We start from the raw sequence: 11,273 nt of genomic DNA on the forward strand, positions 1-11,273 counted from the left end.
GTACTACGCTACTAACACATTACCAGATTCTCAGTTTGCTTTTTGACAGATCTTAGTTGTTTCACACTTTGTTGCTTTGTTTGCCGGTACTAACACATATAACTTACTACTAACGCGTGTTTCCATCTGAGTCGGAAAACAGCAAATGCAGACCGACGGAGTCGGAGGAGAGGTAGTAGGGAGTGAGGGGCGGGGTGGGTGAAGGTTAGAGTGAGCTGTTGTAAGGATGACTCTGCGCTGACTGTTTTATCCAGGTGCTTCGCGATTTTTTTTCACATCTAGTTTAAAATTAAAAATAAGTTACATTCTCGTGAGCTTTCTCACGACCAACACCGCCACAATACCTGTCACTTAGAAAAACAAAATATCAAGAACATTACTGAAAAAACTGATTTTCGGCTAACACTGTAACATCTGCACAAAACCCCTTATTCGAGTAGCTTACAGACTAAAAAGGAATATCGTTCGGTTTTCTGCTCTCGCTCCCTCTCTCCCTCTCTCTCTCTCTCTCTCTCTCTCTCTCTCTCTCTCTCTCTCTCTCTCTCTCTCTCTCTCTCTCTCTCTTCTATAACTTCATCTCATTTGCTCATCGCTTTTCCCAACAACTATATTCATAGATGCATCTTTTAAATAGTGCTTATTATGCTTAAAGTTTCCTCTCTCATCGTTCTACATTTCATTTAACGTGTTGGGTTACTTTTAAGGTTTTATACTTTTGTTTACGGGTTTTGTTCTTTCTTTTCCTGTTTCTTAGTTTTTTTTGGCATGGATTGCGGTGTACATAGGGAAGGATGGTATTTGATTAGTTGTAGTTTTGTTCCTTTCGTTTTACTATCGCCTGTCTGGTTTTTTTTTCTTCTTCCGAGTTTTCTACCTTTTTCAACTCCTTTTAACACCTTTTTAACCCGGCACGAACCTTCGCCTGCGAATGGATTGATTTTGGCCGGGCAGGTTGAAGCAGCTGCGCGGTATCACCATACGGGCGTTACCCTGCGCTGGTCGGGAACCGCCAACCGTCATGAGGGAGCTGAGATGTGCGGCATACCCGTCGGTGAGTGGTGTTGCCATCGACTGGTGCTTTTTGCTCACCTGAAATTTTGGAAGAAGTTAGATATTTGGATTGAAGAATGAGAAGATAAGCGGTGAATGCTAATTGCCTGGACTTATTGCTACAAGAAAGGATATAGGAATGGATAACAAACTCGAGGGCTTTAGATGTAGCACAAAGGATAGTAATGCCTCGATATGTCCTCACCAGGACCTGGACTCCATTTAAACTTTTCGAGTTTCTGCTGGTGGAACTGCCGAATATTTTCATCAAAGCTGCTCAGTTCCCTCCTTCCTCTACCACTTCACACCTACCTTCCCAGTAATGAAGATCTGCTTCGGTTTCAGGCCAATGCTTGTATACACGCTAATATCCTTACTGCTGCCGTACGCCGCATGCACGATCAGGCCCTGATTCAGGATGAGATTGTTCAGGTAGGTGGCCTTATGGCCGAGCGGATCCGTCGACAGTCCGTCCGCGAACGAAACGAGACCGTGCGGGAAGTTGTGCTGGCTCAGCCAGGACAGTACGCGCTGCTGCTGCATATCCGGCCGACCGGTGATGTAGATCAACAGATAGCCCAGCTCCTGCCAGTGGCGGCACACATCGACCGCGCCGGCACGCACCTTCGGATCCTTGCCCGTCACCGACACGGACGCCGTGAACGAACCGTCAATGCTGAACACGATACACTCGGTGCGCGGTGGCACCACCGCAATATAAAAGTCCACCGACGTATGATCACCGCGCACGACCATCTTCACCGGGAAGATGCCGTAACCGCAGGCCTGCTCTGCCGGCACGATATAGCTAACGCGCCCATTCTTGTCGGTCGTTTCCGTCGACAGCAGCTGCCATTCGCCGGCCGGTGGATCACGCATCACGTGTATGTCGACACGTTCGCCCGCGAGCGTAATCACATCGAGCGGTCCGTACATGAAGCGAGCAACGAGTCGCTGCGGTTCACCTTCCCGCACGATCACATCGTTTGCCCGGTGGTTGGCGGCGACATTTTTCAGCTTTACCGAGGTGCGCTTCTTGTTCCACTTTTCGCGCGGTTGCGATGGCCGGAAGCTCGACACGTCCTTCTCGTACCCGTACCCGGCACCACCGGACTCGTCGAAACGGCCAATCTGCTGCAGTATGAATGCGACCACATCGCTCGACTCCCAGTAGCTCGCGTGGAACAGATGGGGCAGTGCGTGGGATGGGAAGTTGCTGAGCCCTTCCGGGCAGTACAGTGCATAGTCGAGACGCTTCGAGCCCCACCAGCGCTGCTGCAGCTGATTGATCGTGCTGAGCGGAACATTATCGATCATGCCCGAGGCAGCGCTCTGGATCGACGTGTCCGACAGTCGGCGGGCGGACGGCAATGGACCACCATCAGCAAACAGCTGCGGACTAGACTGTATCAGCTCAAGCAGATGGCACGGTTGCCCATTGCCAAGCGGATACTTTGCATACCGCGGAACATTCACCGGCGGCAGCATCGAAAACCGTGCACTCAGCAGCGGCTCTAGCCTTGCCGCCGTTGGATCGGTCGGGTGGAACAGATTGTACAGTTGGGTACAGGCCGGCTTACTGCTACCATACCTGCTGTCCGAGAGTCGCCGGGCGGACAGTATCACCGCCAGCGGACTGCCGAACATGAAGAAATCGCCCACCTCAAACTCAAACTTTGGTACACGTGACTCACTCGTCGAGGACGAACGGCGGCGAGGTGACGGTGCCGTCAGCAGCTTCGTCGCGTCCAGATCGTTCGCTTCGGCAACAAAATCCGCGATATGGTTCAGACCGGACGCTTCACTGCCCTGGTGCGTCGTCGACCGGCACAACGCATCATGCGCCAGGACACTCCCCATCGAGTCACCGATCAGTACCACCTGCCCGTTAAAGCCACGACCCTCGTCCGACTTGAGGAAGTCGGCAAACGTTTGATTCGCGCAGGATACAGCTCGGCTAACCGACTCTTGGAAATCGGGCGCACAGGTTGAGAGGAGCGGTATCGCACCGATCGGCACATCCGCCAGGTTCGATACTTCCGCACTGGACGAGGACGTGTTGAAGGAGTACGGGCTCAAGCTGGACAGGATGCCGAGCGCATCGGAACAGACCGCCGGACAGGCGACCAGCCGCAGTGCGACGTGCCCGACTAGGGAAGGATAATGCTGACGCATCACTGACTCGAGCGCACCGCGGAAGGTGGTAATGTCCGACTTCTTGGTGGTCATGTCCGAGCTAACGTCCAGCACGCTGCCGGCATGCATTATCAGCACGAGCACCGTCGTCGGACAGGAAGGTAGTCCGGGTGAACCGGGCGGAGAATCATGCCCCGTGCCCCGATCAATGCTCGACGAATGGTGACCGAGGAATGAGCGTCTCGTGCCGCGCTCGGATGTCACGCGCTGCAGATACGACTGGCTGAAGATACTGTCCTCTTGATTGCGGTGATTTGACGCAAGCTGCGGGCTGTCGTCTTCTTCGGCTAGCAACTCCAGCGAGCTCCACTTTACCAGCGAGGCCTTCTCACCCATATCACCTAAGGCGGATAAAGAAGATAAAGCAGAATAGCATAAGGATACAAAGGGTACGCAAGTCGCAATAGATCTAACCGACCACCACATACACATACCACGTGCTGTACACGTTCAAACAAAAAACCCGCATGCCAAAAACGCAAAAGAAAACAAACAATCAATATATTCCATCGAACGTAAAAACGTTAAGTTATGCAATTTGTGGAACATTTTCTTACGTACCGACGCAGTCGAAAAATTCTTCCTCCGAGCCAGATTTCGAGTCCACCTCCAGCTTTTCCATCCGCCAGTTGGCAACCTGCATAGGCAAGTAGTGTGTGAGTTAAATGATGTACATGGAACCCGGAACTGTCAAAAGATTTTACCTGCAGATCGAAACTGTGGGCCGATCCGAGCGGTGAGTGCAGCTTGCTCTTCGAGCCAGTATTATTCTGCTTCCGCAGATAGCATGCACCTTGCTGGGAATGTCCACCCCGCGCCCCGTGCCGCTCGTCCTCTTCCTCATCCTCCTCATCCTCGTCGTCCTCGTCGTACTCCACGTTGACCTGCGCCCTCTGCTTGGCGTCCGGCGAATCATCGTCCTCGGAGCTGGGTGCGGACGGTTTCGGTTTTTCCTTGCGCGTTGGCCGTGACACAGGACCACTCCCACTTTCCGCGTCGGCCGTGGTAGTGATGAGCGGGATCGGTTCCTTCTTGTCCATGTGGGGCGTCGAGTTTTCGTTCGTCTTTTCGATTGAGTACATCTGATTCGCGTTACGATTGTCCTGCTCTGATGCCGCTGGTTTGCTGCTGCCTGATGGGACAAAAAAAAAGTTGGATGATCAGAAAGATGGTCAATTTAATGCTCAATACCCCGTACACACACTTACCTTCCTCGTCGTCATCTTCCTGTTCCTCGGCACCCTCCTCGTTGCCCATCTTGCGCTTCAGTGCTAGCTGCGTCTGCCGTTCAATCTCTCGGATGTCATCCATGGATAGACCGTACCATTCGTCCTGCCAGGCCCAGGCCTGCCGATGGGCCCGCAGCATCGTCTTCCGGAGGGCCGTATCGTGGATGAACTTCTCCAGCTTCGTCTGCATGCCCCAGTAGCGGAACTCCACCCGGCACAGCTTGTACGCACACATTAGCGACATATTGCGAGCGGTTGGTTGCTGTTTGCCCTGCACCTCATCCCAATGCTCATCGAGCCATGCCTCTGTGAGTGGGCCGCGCCCGGTACGCTCGGAACAGTACACCGTCGGGTCCTCGTCTCGCGTATAGTCCGCACCGTACAGCTGATCCTTAACGATGTCGATCAGGTCGACGATACGGTTGCGCAGATCGGCACCGCTCAGCTTAAACACATTGTCCTGGTGCCCATTGTCCGGGAAGTAGTACGTTTCGATTTCGAGCGAAAACTTTTCCACAAACGGACAGGTGTAGCGTGTTTTCGTGTACGGGTAAGCGTTCCACGCCTCCTCCTCGACCGTGAGCGCACTTTTCGGCAGCAGCCCCTTGATCCAGCCCGGCAGATGGCTGCCGACGTGGTAGATCTTGCGCGTGTATTGCCCATTACCGCCCGGTCCGTCTTGATATGGTTCGTTCACAATGATCTCTACACCGCTACCGGCTCCACTACTTTCTTCGCGACTTTTTTTCTGCATCCCAAATAATCGAAGACGAACAACAACAAAAATCAGGGTGAGTAAATGAACATGGATGGGAAAACAATACTGTAGAACGATGTACACCAAACAAACACTCTGTCGCAAATTCACACACACACAAAAAAACACAAAAACGCAAAAAGTTCCCTTTGCCCAGACGGAAGGCATTGGGTACGAGGACGAGAAAGCGAGATTCGCAAACCGTAAGCAGTAACAGATGGACTATTATTGGAGGGACAGAGAGACATAGGAGCAAGTCAAGTGTACACGTGCGTTACTTTCCCTTGAGGTTTTCTGTACAGGTATGGTTGAATATACTAGAGACAATACTAGTTGATAGCGTTTGATCGATATTGAGAGCTTTAAAGTCGCCATCTTAACTTACTTACAGGTTAGGACACTGTTGGTTCTTGGAACACTTGCCAGAAAACTTCCAGGACGGTACTAATGGTATATTTTGAAAGTGAAATATTCTCCAACACACATACACCAATACCAGTTTATGTACAGATGAGGTTGAATGACGGAACAAGATTGGCAAGAATTGCTGATTGCAGTACTTCCTGTATCTGATTTCGATTTTTTTCTTATACAGTGGGGACTACATATCCACCATAACTTCTGATGTGGAAAGAGACAGGGAAATCACGTTCGTTCAGCTGCTTGAGTCTACTACATACTCAGGTTTCACGCAGTAGGATCAGTTTCAGGGATATCGTTAACCGAAAACAACTATGATTCTGGTTTTAGATTCCAAGCAGCTCACTCTAGGTTTCCGGACTTAAAGTAGGCGCCATTTAGAGCTCGCGTAGTACGAGGCAACTGGAGTGTGTCTAAGTGTTAGCCCTTCCCACCCAACAGGACCCAGTGTGATGGAATACCAAAATAGTGGGAGTACCCTCACGATGCAACTTTCAACTTTGGTTCCCGTCTAGGGTTCTTAAAGCCTGAAAGTATGCAATCCATAATACTGCAAGGTTCACTCTCCTCGTTTTGGAACGTGGACACCGTGGGTCCCGTAAGTTTCTCTCACACACACACACACACACACATACACACACACTCATTGTTTCGGGTGAGTGGCACATTGCAAACCGTACGTACATTACATTGCATACCTTCAGGAGCGCGCGCAACAGCAAACTTTGCCACTTGTGGCCCTAACTTGTTGCTGTACGCGCGTACTGGATTGGAGGGGTGTGTGTGTGTGTGTGTGTGTGTGTGGGGGGGGGGGGGGGAGGTGGGGGTTGAAATAAAAAAGAAATCAAAGTTTTGCTACAAACTGTTTCCGCCAACATCCACTACTACTTACCGCTATCATGTACAGCTGCGCTATTCTATATTCCTCAACCGTCAGTGGCAGAGGAATACGATATTCTTTGATTAGCATAGCGAATCGTTACACTTCTTCCTGCAAACGGCGAAAGGTACAGAACAAGGTCAATAATCACATCCGTTCCAAACACTTTCCACAGGCAAAACCGTTGAAGGGTTGATGGTGGGTGGAGCGAGAGAAAGAGTGTGTGTTTGAGGAGAGTTGTTGGTCGTTTGAGCTTAGCGTTGAGCTAAGGAATTAATAGCACAACTTGCACAATTTGCTCTATTTGCTACCGTTTTTGGGCAGCCATGCACGTCACTTCCCGTCACGAGCGTTCTAAGCTGACTAACCACACTCGCTGCCAGGCTGGTGGCGTGTTTTTAGGGTCCGTCCCGCCTGCCTCCACCTTCGTGGTACCCCTCGATTGGGAGTTTTTGAAAATTAAAAAAAAAGAAACTCAACTCTAAACACGCATGCATATCTGATTGGTTTCTGGTTCCTACTGTCCCTTACATAATACAGTTAATGCTACTACGAAGAGACGTGCATATATACACACACACACACAAACGTACACAATTACATAATGTTACTAGCAGAAACATGTAACGGAAGTAAGCAGGAACACGACACGACGTCCAATTGGCAATTTTCCAATATTGGGAAAGCACTATCGCAGGTAGAATGGGGCGGAAAAAAAGAACCGGAATAGCAAAGCAGAAAACCGATAAGAACATGTTCAAATCAATCAAATAACCTAGAAAGCGAGAATGTATGCATGTCTGTGTGTATGTGTGTGAGTGTGTGCAAATGTATGTAAACTTCCTCCAAAATGCATTCACTCACTTTAAAGGTGTCCTTTCACTATTTTCCTTCCTCCTTTCGCTTGAGTCCTCGTAAAGGATCTAACGTCTCTTTCTCACTTTCTCTCTTATTTCACCTTCATTTTCTTTTTTTTTTGTTCCACCACCTTCTCCTCCTGACCTGTATTAATCCTATTTTTGAATCATGCAACAAAACGTTCCCTAATTAAATTGAACTCAATCCAAATAGTTTGTCCCCGTTCGGGGATCGTCCAAGGAGGAGCCTTCGGCATCTTAATCGAACATGCACACACACACACACACGTACCTGTGTATATGTGTAGCCGGAGCAAACATAGAAGTGGATTGGTTGTAGCACTGGAGTCTGGGTAGGTAGGCCTCAAGTGGGACAAATCTATTTTTGCGCCTAAAGGTAGGCAATGTACAACACAAAGAACGTGTTTTCTCAGCGTTTTGCTCTGTTAGTGCGCGGCTACCGAGCCAGCAGAGGCGTTTACGGTAAGCGTTTTACTGCCTGCACCAGTTTCTTGACTGAAATGTTTTTTCCAAAACCTTGTTTTGCTTACTATTCTAAGAGCAGAAGAGATCGGACATACTTCCGTGTACCGTGTGCGCACATGCTTTGTAAGTTGTGTGTTTGTTTTAACCTTAAAGAAAAAATCATCACATTAATCTAATAATAAACCACACACACACACACACGCTGCTTCTTGCTACGTCCACCTTTAAAAAGTAAATATTACTAACTTCTTGCTTGCTTCTTGGAGACCCCACTCCCGGGACCTGCTTTCTGAGGATGGTGTTTATTTTAATGTTTTCGTTTTCTCTTTCTCTTTTTTCTCTCTCTCTCACTCACACTAAACTTCCAGCCATCCAACACAAAGAACACACTCTCGACTGAGCTACAGATCGACTCAAAAAATAACAAATAAAACCTCCCCGGATGCGAATGGCAATAGTCGAGCACTCGACAGTACACCATAAACAACACCTGCCGAAAATGAGCGCACTTTTAAGTAGTACTAGGCAATTACGGACCCCCCAGCCAGCAAAACTGTACCTGCGTTCGCATGTGAGGAGCGCGTGAGATGGGAGAGTGGTTTTAGGGCCCTCAAAACCCCCACATTCGATGTGTAAAGGGGGGGAGGGAGGTGTAATAAATAGTTTTTTGGTTGATTACTGCAAAGCACGCTTCTGGGGTTTTGTACGTGGACAGGTGCTAATTGATGTACGATTCTCGAAAATTTGCTTCGGCTTCTCTGTTTGACCTTGAGGGATGCCATCATTCGCAACGGGCTCTGCGTGTGTGTGTGTGTTGGTGGGCTTTCTAAGTAGTGTTGCTTTGCGTGGAACATGTGTGCACGTTGGGGGGTTGATAGTATTGTTTTTTTGTTAGACAAACGGACGTAATATCACCGTAAAGCTTATGTTTTAGGATAAGTCTCAAGATGCTACTGCCTATAATCGATAGTGCACTGTTGCATCCTTTAGATTACGCAATACTTTCCAGTTAATAGAGTTGTTCAGAAATAAAGAAGAAAAATAATACACCTAAAAAATTACTTACACCTTCACCTATCTTGAAGAGGAGCCTGCTTACTAGCAGGGCCTAGGTAAATCAATAAATATGCCAAAGGGGGCACCGACCTACTACTTTTATCCGTGCCTGGACTTTTCCCTATCTCTCTCTCTCTCTCTCTCTCTCTCTCTCTCTCTCTCTCTCTCTCTCTCTCTCTCTCTCTCTCTCTCTATCTCTCTCTCGCTCTCTCTGTGTGTCAGAAAACAGCGCAAGTGCTATACAAATGTCCAGAAGATGCACTCTTTTCCGTACGGTAATTACACGGATGGGTACGGGTTCGTGACGATTTGTTTACGAAAAAAGCAAAACATACACACACACACACATACATGTATACACTGACACAAACATACACAGCCCACATGCACACGTCTTCTAGTCTGGTAAGTTTATACACATCTCATCCCTTCCACCGCACCCCCGTATCCCATCTCTCCCACCCTTCTGTTACAACCCCCTTTTTCAACACATTCCCATACACTTTCACACGCTCACACACACACATTTACGCGTGAAAACATTTCCCAGCCATACGGCCCTCCCCTAAGTCAAGGGCCTGAGCTTCTGAGGTTCCGGTACGGGCCCTACACAGGTGTATACGCGAACCACACGTAATGTATATGTATAGAGGCGGGGATGGCTGACAATACACGATGCAAATACGTACAGGTTAACAACACCTAATGCAGGGTATGAATGAATGTCAGGGCGCGGAAATCTTTTGCGCCCAGCGGAGGAACATCGAAGCGAACGAAAACCACAAGCAGCCGCACTCTACGGGGTTTGCGGGAACTGCACTTTACATGGATACATGTAACTGCACATACGTATACTTAGTGTGTATGTGTTTGCTTTATTGTTTGTTGCTTGTTGCCGCTGCTCCGTGCCGAGGTTCGCTACACTGGCGCTGGCGCCCACGACAAGTCCCGCGAACGACTGCAGTACCAGGCTGCTACTGCTGCTGAGCGATGGCGTGTGCGTGTGGCAATCTGGCTGTACACAGGCTTTGCACGTGCAGCAGCATACGGCACACAGTGGGCACGATTCTACATATTATCAGAATTAATTGTGCCGTGTACGGTCTCGAGGAATTTAAGATAGAGAGAGAGGGAGAGAGAAAGAGAAAGCGAGAGTGAAGCTGACAGCGAGATGGCTATGTGGCGCTTGTGCGCTCTTTTGTTCCTTATCGGTCGGTTTGCTTCTTGGGAAAACACAACGGGCGTAGCGTAAAACTTCGGTCAAAATTGATATTTAAATATATTTTAAACACTTAAAAAAAAACTTTTAGTAAAAAAAAAAAGCCTGCGTAAACAAGCACGTTTAAATAAAGGCTATAAAACAAATCTGCCATCTCCATAGTACAACAAATGTTGTATTTAATATAAAATATAATATAATATAAAATACATAATAAAATATCGTCATACTAAATTAAATAAATAACTAAATAATAAATTGTAAAATATCTCCATATCTTACATATTCTCAAGAAGCTAACCATCGCAAACCACTCCTTTGGTGCCTCCAAAAAGCCACGTGCCACGGAAATTTTTAAACCGTTGAAATCGATTTTGAACTGTCTGAAAGCCTCGAAACAAAAGCAACTTCTGCATTTTTTCTCTTGTCCCGGAAATATATCCGACAGGTTTAAAGAAAGCAGTCTTCCAGCCCTTACTCAGAACGGTTTGGGGATGGGATTTGAACCCCGGTCGTGTCGTGTGAAGACCGGCGCCGTTGTCGCCTCTACCACCGAACATAAAATTAGACAATATTTTTTACTTCATATGCTTTTCGATGTTTTTTTTCAGATGAACCTAATAAGAGACAAGCATATTGTCCTATAAGATGTGCTATCTCATTTCCTCTAGTTTAGGTTATAGATGCCCAACTAACAACTGCAGCAAGAGCCGTTCAAACAGCTTTTTGAAAAGCTTATGTATGCAGTAGAGTAGCGAGTAGCTAGAGCGAAAATACAAAAGACGAACGAGGATGAGCTCGCTATTCGAGCACATTCTATTCGAATAAAATGCCGTAGCACATTTTCTTGCGAATTCAAACTTACATTGTTTCCACTCAATGACATACATTTCAGCAAGGGTTTTCGATGTAATCTTACAGTTTCGTATGGAAGCACCCGTAGGGCATGCGCAACTATCAGCAAAAGCCCATAAACCAAACCATTTATCTCTTTCTGCTCTGTACGCTGCACACGGTCGCCAGGAGACAGGAAAATTGCTCCTGATATGACGCACGTGCAACACATGGTTTGCTATGGCTTCTTCAAACGTGTGAACGCTAGTGGCGCCATCTTTTGCTAAAT

The 11,273-nt window shown here is 48.0% G+C and overlaps 3 protein-coding genes across 3 annotated transcripts in view; 1 reads left to right on the forward strand and 2 right to left on the reverse strand.

The window, feature by feature from the left end:
- The window catches only part of LOC126558031 (thioredoxin domain-containing protein 5 homolog), a 227,925-nt gene that overhangs the window by 172,605 nt on the left and 44,047 nt on the right, over positions 1–11,273 (reverse strand). The window lies entirely within an intron of this gene.
- LOC126561855 (protein lava lamp-like) overlaps positions 1–11,273 on the forward strand; it is a 122,442-nt gene that overhangs the window by 12,672 nt on the left and 98,497 nt on the right. The window lies entirely within an intron of this gene.
- Positions 901–11,273, reverse strand: part of LOC126567281 (protein retinal degeneration B) — a 208,646-nt gene continuing 198,273 nt past the window's right edge. Inside the window, exons 2-7 of the mRNA XM_050223515.1 lie at positions 6,545–6,636; positions 4,451–5,223; positions 3,951–4,374; positions 3,808–3,883; positions 1,363–3,587; positions 901–1,089 (exon numbers count right to left, since the gene is read on the reverse strand). Of these exons, the coding sequence (XP_050079472.1) occupies positions 901–1,089; positions 1,363–3,587; positions 3,808–3,883; positions 3,951–4,374; positions 4,451–5,223; positions 6,545–6,622 (3,765 nt within the window). The 5' untranslated portion in view covers positions 6,623–6,636. The remainder of the gene's footprint in view (positions 1,090–1,362; positions 3,588–3,807; positions 3,884–3,950; positions 4,375–4,450; positions 5,224–6,544; positions 6,637–11,273) is intronic.

Source organism: Anopheles maculipalpis, chromosome X (assembly GCF_943734695.1).
Source record: "Anopheles maculipalpis chromosome X, idAnoMacuDA_375_x, whole genome shotgun sequence".
In the NCBI taxonomy this organism is placed as follows: domain Eukaryota; kingdom Metazoa; phylum Arthropoda; class Insecta; order Diptera; family Culicidae; genus Anopheles; species Anopheles maculipalpis.